This window comes from Xiphophorus couchianus, chromosome 2 (assembly GCF_001444195.1).
Source record: "Xiphophorus couchianus chromosome 2, X_couchianus-1.0, whole genome shotgun sequence".
Taxonomy (NCBI): Eukaryota; Metazoa; Chordata; class Actinopteri; order Cyprinodontiformes; family Poeciliidae; genus Xiphophorus; species Xiphophorus couchianus.
Genome location: NC_040229.1, coordinates 20,300,852 through 20,315,494, shown reverse-complemented (window position 1 = coordinate 20,315,494; position 14,643 = coordinate 20,300,852). Strand labels below are relative to the sequence as shown.

The window sequence follows — 14,643 nt, the reverse complement described above, 5'->3', positions numbered from 1 at the left end:
TAGAGGTCAGCAGCACACCATCCCCACTATAAACAGTGTTGGTGCTGCACCGCTTCCCCCCCCTGAGACGCCGGATGGCGGACCAGAATCGCCTCGAAGCCGTGCGGAAGTCTTTCTCCATGGCCTCTCCAAACTCCTCCCACGCCCGAGTTTTTGCCTCGCAAACCGCCCGAGCCGCATGCCGCTTCGCCCGCCGGTACCCATCAGCTGCTTCCGGAGTCCCACAGGCCAAAAAGGCTCGATAGGACTCCTTCTTCAGCCTGACGGCATCCCTCACCGAAGGTGTCCACCAACGGGTTCGAGGGTTGCCGCCGCGACAGGCACCGACAACCTTGCGGCCACAGCTCCGATCGGCCGCCTCGACAATGGAGGCACGGAACACGGTCCACTCAGACTCCATGTCCCCCACCTCCCCCGGGACGTGTTCGAAGTTTTGCCGGAGATGGGAGTTAAAGCTCCGTCTCACAGGGGATTCCGCCAGACGTTCCCAGCAGACCCTCACAACACGTTTGGGCCTGCCAGGTCTGACCGGCTTTCGCCCCCGCCACCGGAGCCAACTCACCACCAGGTAGTGGTCAGTGGACAGCTCCGCACCTCTCTTCACCCGAGTGTCCAAGACATACGGCCGCAGATCCGATGAAACGATGACAAAGTCGATCATCGAACTGCGGCCTAGGGTGTCCTGGTGCCAAGTGCACATATGGACACCCTTATGCTTGAACATGGTGTTCGTTATGGACAATCCATGGCGAGCACAGAAGTCCAGCAACAGAACACCGCTCGAGTTCAGGTCGGGTGGGCCGTTCCTCCCAACCACGCCCCTCCAGGTCTCACTGTCGTTGCCCACGTGAGCGTTGAAGTCCCCCAGCAGAACAAGGGAGTCCCCAGGAGGAGCACTCTCCAGTACCCCCTCTAAGGACTCCAAAAAGGGTGGGTAATCTGAACTGTCGTTCGGCCCGTAAGCACAAACGACAGTCAGAACCCGTCCCCCCACCCGTAGGCGGAGGGATGCTACCCTCTCGTTCACCGGGGTAAACCCCAACGTACAGGCGCCGAGATGGGGAGCAACAAGTATGCCCACTCCTGCCCGACGTCTCTCTCCCTGGGCAACTCCAGAGTGGAAGTATGTCCAGCCCCTCTCAAGGAGACTGGTTCCAGAACCAGAGCCATGCGTCGAGGTGAGACCGACTATTTCTAGCCGGAACCTCTCGACCTCACGCACTAGCTCCGGCTCCTTCCCCACCAGAGAGGTGACATTCCACGTCCCAAGAGCCAGTTTCTGCAACCGAGGATCGGACCGCCAGGGTCCCCTCCCTTGGCCGCCACCCATCACACAGTGCACCCGACCCCTTTGGCCCCTCCCACGGGTGGTGGGCCCATGGGAGGGGGGGCCCATGTTTCCTCTTCGGGCTGAGCCCGGCCGGGCTCCATGGGTAAAAGCCCGGCCACCAGACGCTCGCCATCGTGCCCCCCCTCCAGGCCTGGCTCCAGAGTGGGGCCCCGGTGACCCGCGTCCGGGCGAGGGAACACCAAGTCCAAGGTTTTCTTTCATCATTGGGGTCTTCGGACAATATAAGTTAATCTAGCTTTAGTTTCCACAGTTCATTCACATCCTGGGATAAAACTTTATATTCTTAAGAGCTTTGGTTGCACACTTACGTAATGTGAAATCTCCATTTGTGAGAACTCATGTTGAATGTTTTTATTGTCCACACTGACCTACAGTACATGCCCTATTGAAAAGCATCATTCGGCATCTCTGTTTCTTTCTATAGGACCACGACTACCTCAACAGCAGGAAAAGAGGGATGTCCAAGAGACTGACCAGGGACCTCCCACTTGTCAAGCTTCTTAACATTTCCATCACCCTGTCTCCTTTCCTGGGCGTGGACACCACGCAGTTCCACAACTCCCTCACTGACGGCACAGAGGACTACTGGCTCAGTCTTCCCTCAGCCACTCATGGGAAACTGGTGAGAACCAAGCAGCAAAAACATTCACCATGTTCACCAGTCACACCACTTAAAATTTACAGTATTTCACCTAAACTAGATTTATTACTTTCCATATTCCATGTGAAAAAGTATTTACTCCCCTACATATTATTGTATTATTTTTTTTTTTGCAAATAATGCCTCAAGTGAAAGTCAAAAAATGTGTCTCATAAGTCGGACCTAATGTCTGAAGGGAATCATTAAATTTTTTTTTGCACCTGTGTTAAAAAATTATATTCAGTGACATGGTTTTTAAGTTAACTATATCACTCACAGATTTTGAGAAAGTAACTAGTTTTATGCGGTAAAACTAGTTACCACATAAAACTATATGGTGACTAGTTTTACCACATAGTTAAACTCTGTGGTAAAACTGTCATGAAGCGGTGTGTTGAGGTGGTGAGGCAGACGCTGTAGACCCAGGATGTAATAAATGAATGATTTTAATAAGGCAATGTCCAGCAAAACACAGTCCAAAATAACGGGCAGCACGACCGAGCGGAAACCAGGGCTCGACGCCGGTAGCAACTGTAAAAAAGGAATGGACAACGGAACAACACGAACGCACATTAGACGAGGACCCGACAGAGACGCAGACACACAGGTGGCATTAAATACACGGGAGGGTAATCACAGAAACGATACACACCTGGGAACAATTAAGGGGAAGACAGGACAACGAAGAGACTCAAGGACAAGGAAAACTCTAAATAAATACACAGACAACACAGAACATGACAAAAACATAGTTTTAGACAAACGATTTATTTTGTAGTGACCCTCTGCCACAGGGACATTATGTACCTTCTTTGACCCCATAATTTAAAAGACTTCTCCAGATTGCATTTAGAGCCTGCTGTAAAAATATGTTGCTTTAAGATTCGAATGAATAGTATCTAACAACAGGGAGTCACTTAGTGTAATTTTTGCTTTGACAAAGATTAATAATTTATGAAATTAATAATTTATCAAATTTCATAAGAATCAACTGTAAAGATAATGGACAGATGAGTAAAATTATATATTGGATTTTTACTGTGTAGGTTTTTTTTTAAATCAAAAGTAATCAAAAATACTTGATTATCATAAGAAATAACCTGATACAAAATGGTTTATGTAATGGTGATGATGTGAGTTTTAAACTTGAACAGAAAGGCACAGAAAGTAAAGCCCAAAGGTATTCTTACCCTTGGTTTAAAGTTATCTTTTAATTTTACAAAGATGTTTCTTCTGACTGGATGTAGTCGTAACGATGTAGGGCGGCCGAGCTAGTGTCATAATGAATGGGGATTTTCTGTTTCTGGTTTTCACTAGATTGTGTTTTTTGTATTATTTTGAGCAGTTAATTCCTGACATTAAGGGTGTTGAATACTTGATTAATTACTTTGTGTTGACTTGTTTAGTTCTTTTTGGTGTTCTGCTTGTTGTGTACTGCTGTAGTTTCTTCTCTAAGTGTTGATCCTTAGTTTGTGGTTCAGATTCCATTTTGTGGTCATTCCTTCTGCCTTCATTTTCTGCTCATTTGTTCCTTCCCCTTCATTTTCCCTGGTTAGGGTCTTCTCTGGCTGCACTGCATTCATCTGTTTAGTCATAACAGGTTCTTATGCCAATTACCCATCATCCCGTAGTTAAAAGATTGCCAGTTTTCTTACCACCTCACTGGATTCTTGAGTTTTCCATCATTTGTTTCCTCCCATGCTGGTTCTTCAGTTGTTCATCCCAGCTAGTTTACTCCTTGGTCCTTCTGTGCCAGTTCTTTGGTAAGTCTTTTTTAAAATAAATTCCTTTACCATGAACATGAGGTTGCCATTTTCACGTCTGCGTTTGGGTCCAACGCCACCTCCGGCCAGATGTTACAGCCAGAATCTGGATTGGAATTTTATCAAAAATCTGTGAAGGGATATAAAGATTAGGGTGAAAAACAGGAGCTCTTCAGCAATGACAAATTGTCAAAACACAAATGTGTGGATATAAACAGAAACATGTACTGTATTTTCAAAATTGGCACTCATTATACAATACTTGGTTATTTTTTGAGAAATGCCTGCCTCTTTTGCTGATGTAATGCAGGGTTCACAGCCAAATTAAAACCACCACTATCTAAATCTGCCCCGGCCATGATGGTTTTAATATTAACTGCATTGTTATATCCTCATTGCTTTGAATAAAAGCACCTATCAAATGCATAACCATGAATGATTATGGGCTTGCTTGTGAATTATGAATTGGCAAAGGGGTAAGTTGACCCAGGGTCATTACTTTTACTTGATTACTTGTACAGCATTTGATCCTGCACTGGTTTTAAAATAAATGGCATTCAAATTGTGAAATAGATACCAAATATTCTAAAAGTAAATATTTTAAGCTATGCACACTCAAAAAAGAACACTGAATATAACCAAGTTCATAAAATCTATCAAGGTATTATTTAGATCTTACAAAACTGAAATGCTACAGTGGCATTTCACTTACACTGTTTTCCTGGTCCGTTTCTGCAGATCCCTGTGCTGACCCAGTGGCGAGGAAAGTTCTGTGTAAAGCTGAACCTCACTAACCCAGCCGCTGTGAGCTGGTTCCTGGACAGAGTGGAGTCGCTACAGGCCCATTTAGGGATGGAGTACATTGTACTGGAGGGGGCAGAGGGGAATCTGTTTGAGGAGCAGGCCCTGCGAACACCGCTGGTTCTGAGTGGAGATAAATACATTGAACTTCTGGCTGACATGGCCACCAGCATAGGAGACTCCACCATCATGACAGCTGGAACTAGGTAATGCATCTTCCTGTTCAAGTAAGTATGTGACATTTATATTTTCATATCAAGGGTTGTTAATTACAAACATTTTGTGTCTCAGGTCAAGCCACATGCCTCTGTTCATCAAGATGGCACCCTTACAATCTGACTGGAGTCCAACGGGTTTGAGGGCAGTCATTCCCTCCTTGTTGCACCATGCCTTGGTGGGATACAACTTCCTCATTCCCGATGCAGTAGGTAATACAACAGCCTCTTTACTACATTTTTTGCAATGTAATGTTTCAGTAAGATGCTTTTTTTGAAATATACAAACTTTGGTTTTTGGCAAAAAATTAAACCAAGCATACTCCAGTCCTTTTCTACATTCCTTCAATGGTGGCTGGCAGCCAAGCAGACAGATGATGTCTGTGTGAAAACTATTTTCTTTGAAGTGGAGAAAAGAGGCACTTTCTGAAAAAAAACAGTGTGATCCATTAATTTGTCTTAAGTCTAATTCAGTATTTCTCTGAGGCCCTCAGGGCCGACTGTGCTGTGTGTTTAGGTGTTTCCCTGCTGACACACACCTGACTGAAACTAACCAGTGATTAATGGGCTTCTGCCACATTTAATTATAGTATGAGGAGTTGATTAAATCATTTGAATCAGGTGTGCTGGAGCAGAGACTCATCTGAAACATGAAGAACTGGCAGCACTGAGGAGCACAGTCAAAACTCACTAGTCTAATGTAAACCTTACATACAAAGTTGTAGTTGATTTTAAAGCCTTTGTGTAAATATTTAAAGCAATATTGCTCTCCTACTTTTGTAAATAAAGTCAAAGTCTATGTAATACATATCTATTTCTGTCTTTTTCAAAAACTTTTTGATTTTTTATTCAGTGTATCAGCTCTAGAACTATTATTAGCCCCTGAGTCGTGTCTTATTATTCTCTTAGGAGGCTCTCTGTCTGGAGACCTGGTCACCGATAAGGAGCTGTTTATCCGGTGGCTGGAGATAGCAGCTTTTCTTCCTGTTCTCAGCTTCCATACGCCACCCTGGGTCTTTGGTGAGGACCAGGTATATGCAACTGTAATCCGACCATACTCTTAACCAATCACAGACCATACATTCCATCTTTAATCTGCATAATTAAAGCGAATTAATTATGCTTTAATAATGCATAATTAAAGCATAATTAATCTTACTTAGAATTACTAAGTAAGTTCTCAGTAATTACATTTCACGTGTTTATGTCTTATAACTAATGAAAATGCCAAAATGTATCTTCTCAAATATATAATCACAATAAAAGTGGGGTTTTTTTGTCAAAAATGTTACCTTGTGGCCCAAATGATTCTGGGTAAAACTGCTGGCTTGCGAGCTGTGCGGCAGTCACTTATACTCTTCACAATCTTGGTTGTAGAATAATGGAAAGTTGAGTGGAAGGAAGACATGGTAGAAAGTTGCCCATCGACAGGGAAAAGATCTGCTTTGTGAGTATTGTGACGTAAAATACTCCAACAGTTTGGTAGAAGCAGAGGACATAGATGACAGCTGCTGCATTTCCTCTGCTAAAACATTTCTACCTGGAGACTACTTGGTGGTGTCTTACCGGGGCTAAGGAGCAAAAAGGGCCGAACTTGGACCACAGTGATACAGTCCACTGTGAAGTTTTTGCAGACATACCTTGTAGTAATCTGACAATTCTGTTTTTTTGTTTTTTTTTAATCCTTTAATTCATTTTAATTGGCAATATTCTAATTTTTTTGAGAAAATGAATCTTGGGGGTTCTTTGGCTGTAATCCATAATCATAAAAAATAGAAATAAATCCTCACTGCACAGGTTGTACATAATGAATCTGTATTATATATGGGCTTCCCCTGATTTGAAATACTGGAATGAAAAAATTCAAAGATATTCCAGTTTACTGAGCTGCACCTCTTTTTACAGTGAGAAAGTTAAAGTTTCACATTTTGATAGCAATTTTCTTCAAAAGGAATAAAATTAAGTGCAAAGAAAGGTGGAATGTCTGCTTATTTAAAGTCTTAAAAAAATTAAGCGGCAGAAGCAGCTACTTTTAAAGAAAAGAAAACTGGCGGTTGTTCTCATTGATGCTTTTGTAGCACTGTAACATTTTTCTACACAGGAAAGAAGAAATTAGCAATTCACCAAGCTCAGCAGAAACACAGGGTGACCAATCTCCGGTGATGGATCATGATGCTTTTCCTAACAACTTGCAAGAGCTCAGTTTTCTGAAAATATTTTTTGCATTCATCTCTAGAGGATGACAGCTGTTTAACCCCTCCTGTCCTTCCAGTCTTTCGTCATCTCAGTCACCTGTGGTTGAGAGTCCATCTGTTCTGAATTACTATCCCTGTTCTGGATTTATGGCTCACTCTCACTCTCTAGAGTCACCTCAGCTGGAATAATGATTCCAAGGCAAATTCTGGCAAAAATATTTTACTGTCGCAATGAAGGTTTCCATTAATGATAGACAACTGTGACAGAGTTAAAATGATGAATTGCTTTTTCGGTACCAATAGCAATTAGGACGGAAGCAGGGAAGCGTACTGGTAGCAATTTGTATTGCGTGACAAAGGTAAAAATAGAGCTTTTGGACAGTTCTGCTAGACATTAGACAACAGCAAGTTTTCCACTTTGGTATGTAGTGCAGCATTCAACTTGTAAAGTTGAATGACGCAAGACCGAGGTGACGTTTACTGTAAAACAGTCTGCTGAAATACATGTTGTAAATAACTTTAATATGGTATTTTTTACTGCACTTTGGTGCACCTTGTTTTCAGAATCTGCGAGACGTTATGCAGTCACAGACAGGTCACAGCAACAACTGCAGCGGAGTCAAATAGCAGCGAAAACCTCAAAGCCACACACATGCCTGGATTCTCAATTAGAGCAAGATTCACTCAAACCTGGGCAGCAGTTCAAGCTCATTCCAAATGTTCCCAATCCCCAGCTCATGAAAATACATTTTCTTTTTAATAGATGTGGTCAAATTAGGTTTTTGTCACGGGACACTGAGGAGGATGTGACCTTTTTAGGAATGCTACATTCGTTTGGCTAAACGCAGTCCAGAGCTGTGCTTGGACAGTGGAGCCACTGTAAGGAAAAATGAAGCACTCTGCACTGGCAGGCACTGTTTTATTAAACACAGGACGCTGATAAAGAATTTAAACCCCTTAAATTATTTCACAGTTTTCACAGTGCAGTCACAGCCTTTAATGCATCTTATTGGTATGATTATAGATCATCACAAAGTAGTGCACAACTGGCAAGTGGATATAATTCTCAGTTAGTCTTGGGTCTGGATTTGACTAGATCATCCAAGTAGAGGAATAATGCTTTGATCTGCACTATTGCATTGCGGCTCCTGCTGTATGTTCAGTATGCTTTGCTGGAAGATGAACCTTCAACTTTGACCAGCTTCCTTATACTTGCTGGGGGAAAAAAGCATCCACAAAACATGTTGCTGCCACTACCGTGTCTTCCCATTGGAATGATGTGCTTAAGATGATAGTTTTGCACAACGTGTTTGCATATCTGTTGGCCTAAAATGTCAGCTTTAGTCTGATCTCAGCAGAGCACCTTCTTCCATATAACTTCTTAAGTTTTATTTTTCAACAGTGGTTTTGTCATATAAACCAGATTTGTAGAGCAGCCAAATAATAGTTGGCCTGTTCAGAGATTACATAGAGTTTACATGCAGATCAACATCAACTGGGGAGAGTAATGCGCCATTGCTTTGGTTTACCGTTTGACAGTGAATCAAAAAAAGAAGTCGTAGAAGTAAAAGAGAGAGACTACATTGCTTGACCCGACTGGTAGTTACACTGTGTGGTGTTGCGTCAGAGTACAAGCCCATACGCATTAACTTTATGATCTGTGCCAACCCTCCAGGTGTTGAATCTGACCCGGATTTATATGACAAAGCACCAGACGGATGTGGTTCCACTACTACAGAAGTATGCAGAGGAGTGGCAGTTGACCGGAAACCCCATCTACCGTCCTTTGTGGTGGCTCAGTCCCAGTGACCCCATGACTTTCACCACCGATGACCAGTTTTTAATTGGAGACGAGGTGACTAGTGACCTGATCCCTCTCTGATGGGAGAGGATCTAGCTTACGTTTTCAGCCTCTGTTCCCCATCCAACTTCCAATTGGCCACTAGATCAGTTTTGGTAAAATGAACAGGTTTGAACTCTTGTGCTTTCAGGTCCTGGTGGCACCAATAGTGGAGAAGGGAGCAGTCCAGAGGGATATTTATTTACCAGATGGGGGCTTCCAGTGGCAAGACAGCCAGAGTGAGCAGGTGTTTGATGGCGGGACGTTTCTGGAGGATTACCCTGTTCCTCTGGAGGAGGTGGCTGTTTTCTTACGGAGAAGCTGAGTCCTGACTAATCTCTTTAGTCGCCCAACTGTTACTGTTTTGAATCAAATTCTTAAAAAAATATTTTTCTGAAAGTGTTCTGATCTCAACTTGCACTTTTCCACTAAAGACCATTGACACTGTCTCAACGTCTGACTTGAGATGACATGTAGAAAGACTTTTTTTTTTATACTTGCACTTTAAAGTTTGAAATTGTTACCCTTTTCTCTTTGTGATATGTTTTCTTCCTTTTTTAAGTTAATCAATGTTACCTCCCGGCTGATTTTCTGGGCTTTTATTTTTTATTCAATCATCTTTCTTGTGTATAGTTCCTGAAAGATCTGTGTGTTTACATACTGCCTTTCAACAGTCTTTAATTTTTGTTGTTGTTGTTGTTGCTGCTGGTTCTCTTCATAAAGAGGAACAAAGCATTGTAGGCTTAAAAGAATCTCTCCAGAAGACCAAATGAAGAAATGGAAAAATAGAGGAAGACTTTTGAAACAGCTATTTTTGAGGGAACTGCTTAGTAGAAGAAAACTGGGTCACACACCAAAAGTCACAAATTGGGATATTAGCACTGTGGTATTGAAGGACTTGCTCAGTCATTGGAAAAAAGGCTTTTACTTGAACCAAAAGAGCTGAGAGGCAGATGCTTTATGAATGTACCTCAGATTTCGGATGCTCACTGCTTTGTGAAGCTGTTACAACAGTTCATCACCAACTAGCATGTTTTCAGTGATTAGTTTATCTAATTTAGTACAGCTCTGTTGGACATTCTTAGTACTGTATTCACATGAACTTGAGGCCAAGCCACTGTTTTTTATAACTGTGCATATTTCTGCATTTAAATCTGATTGTTTTTTTGGGGTTTTTTTTACAATTGATTAGAGCTGGTGATGAATTTAGAATGCTTTGTTAGTGCAAGAACTAAGCATTTATTGGTAAAACTTTGGAAATTTTCTGATAGGATTCTTGTCACAAATACAGTCTCTGTGTCTTAGTTGGCTTCGTTGGCTCTGTGTCTTTAGACGGCCTCATTCACATACGTCATCCTCTTCGGTTTAATAGCTTATTAATATTCTGAACCAATGCTCTTATAAGATTTGTGTTTAAATTCAAAATCTGCCCAGATAAAAGAAAATATTTTTTACTCAATAATTACTTTGTATTTTTATATGGTTGTTGTAGATGTTTAGAAAAGTTTTTATTAACTGATTTGCTCTTTGCAAAACTATCTTAACTGGCCAGCAGTGATATTACAGGCTTTGTGTCTCCATATAAATTAGCTGAGCAGATATCAGTACTAATCAGCTAATACACTCAGGTCTAATGAATCTTATCAGTTCACCAAATGTCTTATAGCGGCTTAGCATATTATGATCACACTGATGTCTTAATCTGTCACAGAGCAGAATGTACAATGTGCACACAAGGATTTTCCAAAGCCTTTCTGGTGAGAAGTTCTAGTTCTGATGAGAAATCTTAAAAGAATGTTTTTGCTCTTTTTAAACATGTTGCAGGAAGAGCTTTTGCGTGTCGGTCCTTTAATGTACGGATGGAGCGAACCAGATGCCTTATTAATGTGCTAAACTTAAAATTCACACTAAGATGTGTTTCTGGACTATTGCTGTATTAGAAACTGTGCCATTACATGTGTTTATCTTTTCTCTTTTCTGTAAATTGGGATTGTAGAATGATGCAATAAAGTTTACATTTTCTTATTTCAGGTCCTCCAATTTTTTAAGTTCATGTTTGTTTCATGACACAGAGGGGCAGCACTGGTAGCATTTATTAGACAACAACAGATAGAATGACTTTCACATGGCACAAACATTATCAAAACGAAATGAAAAAAATTTGGTTCCAGAACCTTCCACAACAAATATTTCTAGAAATTTCTGTTAGCAGCAAAACCTCTTTTTGTCCTTTGGTCATTTTTGCCACTTCTTCCTTGTCGCATTCTCAAGCTTTTTCTTTGCAGGAATGGCAGATTCCAACTGTGTCCAAATTGTCTTTATGGCATTATGCACCTTTTTATTCTCAAGTATTTTTTTGAATGCCACTTTGTTTGAAGACTCAATCTATTGATATGGCTAATTGCCTGTTTGCAATTAGCCATAAAACAATACAGGGGACAAAATAACCTTGATGAAAAAGATGTTTTGCTCAGATGAGACCAAAATGTTGGCCATAAAATTGGCCAACTCTTTGCAAAATACAATGTGTGTAAAACTACACATTACCCCAAATACTCTCTCCCCAAGTTGGAACATGGCAGTGGCAGCATGCACTGAAAAATACTTAGTTTTTGGTCATTCCTGTTTCTGAGTAAGCACCACGTGACAAGCAACAGCCCTGGTTGCAACCCCACAGCAACTAGATACCTTTCCAGGTGTAAATTGGAAAGGTATCTGGCAATGACTACAATTTTCAAACTACCAATTAATGTCATATTTTTTTGTCAGAAGAGACATGAATTTTATGTTTTACGTGTATCTATGATCAATCAACTAGGATGAGAATGTGAGAACATGTCAGAAAAAAATTGTTTCATTAGCCAAGTCCATGTGTTTATAAGACAGAGGAGGAGCAGCAAGGTACTGAAGCTAATTTCTCTTTTCAGTTCAGCACTCCACAAGAGACGGATTTCCACTCTTAATTCCACTTGAATCTACTGAAGGTTATTTATAGGTTTGGTGGAGGCTGTGGGAGAGATCCTCAGTGGGTTTATATTCAGCCTTGCCGTCTCTCAGCTTCCCTCTTTACCTTCCTCTCTCCCACAGCCGCTTGGCCAAGCTCCATGTTGAGGCCCTAGTGAGTCCCTGCTTCTTAGACAGGTGCAGCTGGTGGCAGACTTGCAGGGTTCCTCCACGCCACCGAGCTCCCCCTCTCCGCTTACACCCTTTACCTCATCACAGACTCATGTGGCTCTTCTTAAAAGTGGTGCAGTTCTCAGTCGGATAAGGTTCTCCTGATATGTTGGTGTGGGTCTGTGGTTTGTGAGGTGATGGAGTCACAATGTGAGAGACTTGAGCGAACTTATTTCAAAGTTCGCTCAATCTTGTTTTTCTCATTTTCATTCATTTTGCAGTTTCTTTTTATAAATCATCATAACTTTAGTTTTCTTTGGCGCTATTCATGGAAATAAAAGGAATGTGTTCATTACTGATTCTTCTGTCTAGAGTTTAAGAAAAATTTAAAGTTAATCCCCACCACAATAGTCGATCTCTTTCGAGAAAAGCTGTGGTTCAAGGCGCCCACCCATAGACTGCTGGCTGCAGAACACCGAAGTTCTGCATATTCACTGAACAAACATTTAACATTCAACCCAATTAGTTCTGAGCATAAGAGAGAATTACGTAACCTCTCCAACGGACCGAGAAAAACAAGCTGTCCTGCCAAAGAAACAAATCAAGAATGGCACATATAAACTACATACAGTAGCAACAATTTGAACAATGTTGTTCTCTGTTAACAACTATGAGTGACAAAATGGAATAAAGTCGTCGGGTGCGTGCATGAAAAGCTCATAAAACAAGATAGGGCCACACTGGCTCCACACTTTTCTTTGAGTGTGTTGTGGAGCAGGAGGCACATGAATTAAACTGGTGACAAGCAGAGGCCGTGGATCTCTCCAAAGTCTACTTTTAGAAAGTGCAAGTCTAGGTTTTAGGTTTCAGTGTCTGCTCATGAACAAATGGCTTTTCCAGTTTGCCAATTAGATGTACGATTTGGTTTAAAATCTTGTGCACAATCAGCCATCAATTCTTTGTGGGTTTGTTTACTCATGTTTTGAATTTTATTCTCAGAAAGAGCTGTTTGCCACCTTTTCCTAGATTACTTGTTAATCTGCTTGAAACATGTACACTACAAGATCTTGTTAAAATCATGAAGCACAATAAACTAAGAAAGATATGAGTTATAACCCTTTATTCCTGATTTGACCTTGTGTATTCCCACAGTAAGCTCCTGGGAAGACCTTAGGCATGCATGGTGGAAATGTCAGCCTCACATCGGAAGCTGAGGGAGGGGCGACAGTAAGAGGAAGAAGGTGTCATTGTCAAGGTATGTTGGAAGTAAAATAGAAAATCTCACATGTGATCAGTTTCTTTCTGCTCAATTTTCACTTGTAAAAAGCTTTTTTTATAAATTTAATCTGAATACATATTGTTAGAGCTCAGACAAATAAATTATTAATAACCCTAGAGCCAGAACTGGTTCCTGGGCGACAACCACATGAGCCAAGCCACCTGTCCACTTGTCAGTGTAAGGCCCCCAGCCAGTTTCCTTTTAAATAGAGATTGAAGAGAATGGAAAGATCACATTTTTATACAGCAATATATTATGACACTGGTGGCCTTTATTGAACAGCAAATTGTCAGGAAATAGCAAAGAATCCAACCCTGGATACCCACATTGAGAATGCAGATTGGGAGGGTGCTCTATGAACTGAGCCACCCAGCACCTATAGAAATTGTCTGTGTCAACGGTTAAATACATTGCGACTTTAGTTTGTATCTCACATAAACAGAGGAATTATCGCTATGAGTTGGACAAATACAACAGAATTTAACAATTTTAATTTTTGTGTTTTTGCCAGGGACCACACAGACCGCAAATATTTTCTTGAAGGCACTATGAAGATGCTGACTTATCAAGGGGAAGCTATAGCTCCCTCTAGTGCCCTACTGGCGCCACTACTGACGGCAGCCAAATATCTGAGTTCCCCCTTTATACACCTAGTCTCTTTGGTCTGTTTGCAGCAATCTTCAATCCAAAACACCTTTTTGCAATTAAAAAAAAAATGCAAAGACAGTACAGATCACATGCTGCGAAATCATTACTACTGAAACTTTTTCCCTTAAATATTTACTCTGAGCAAAACTGAACAAGTCTTAAGTACTGTATTACTTCTTTCACATCTGGAACATTTTTGAGAAGCATGATCTTAATTAACCTTTTAGTCTGTTTGATGTTATATACAAGCCTCCCAAATATTTTGAATGAATTAAAATTTTATTCAAATCCAATTGTTTCAATATCACAAAAATGTTTGTGATATTGACCAATTTACTCTTGTCAGAGTGAATTGGTCCCACTCTGACAAGTCTAACCCGACTTTCAGGTGAGAACTAATCTGTTCCTCCAATTGAAGGTTTTTCTGAACTCTGTCTACTGTGAGTAAAACACAGAGTAATCAAACTCTACAGAGACCAATTAAATCAATCAAAACTTATTTTGAGATGCAAAGAGCATCTGGCCAATTTGCCACGTTCTTCAAATAGTACTTAATTAATAATGTTCTCTGGGGAACCAAAGTTGGTGAGAGCAAACTTACCTACACAATACAATGAGCAGAATAGAAATTTACTTCAAAAGTAATCAAATAAAATTGATCCTGAAGTCGATTAAGTGATTAAAACAATGTTTGTAATTACAATAGCTGTGCTAAATGTCAACTACTGGTTTTCAGTATAAAGTCCATTTAAAAATGAGGTTAATCACACTAGAAATAAGAGTCTAAATGAGACCAA

The 14,643-nt window shown here is 41.0% G+C and overlaps 1 protein-coding gene across 2 annotated transcripts in view; it reads left to right on the top strand.

Moving 5' to 3' along the window:
• Positions 1-10,830, top strand: part of LOC114157646 (SITS-binding protein) — a 30,802-nt gene extending 19,972 nt beyond the window's left edge. For both annotated transcript variants that reach the window (XM_028038792.1, XM_028038783.1), the window contains 6 exons: positions 1,776-1,973; positions 4,493-4,761; positions 4,847-4,983; positions 5,680-5,801; positions 8,641-8,820; positions 8,957-10,830. In XM_028038792.1, coding sequence (XP_027894593.1) covers positions 1,776-1,973; positions 4,493-4,761; positions 4,847-4,983; positions 5,680-5,801; positions 8,641-8,820; positions 8,957-9,130 — 1,080 coding nt within the window. In that variant the 3' untranslated portion in view covers positions 9,131-10,830. The remainder of the gene's footprint in view (positions 1-1,775; positions 1,974-4,492; positions 4,762-4,846; positions 4,984-5,679; positions 5,802-8,640; positions 8,821-8,956) is intronic.
• Positions 10,831-14,643: the final 3,813 nt, after the last annotated feature.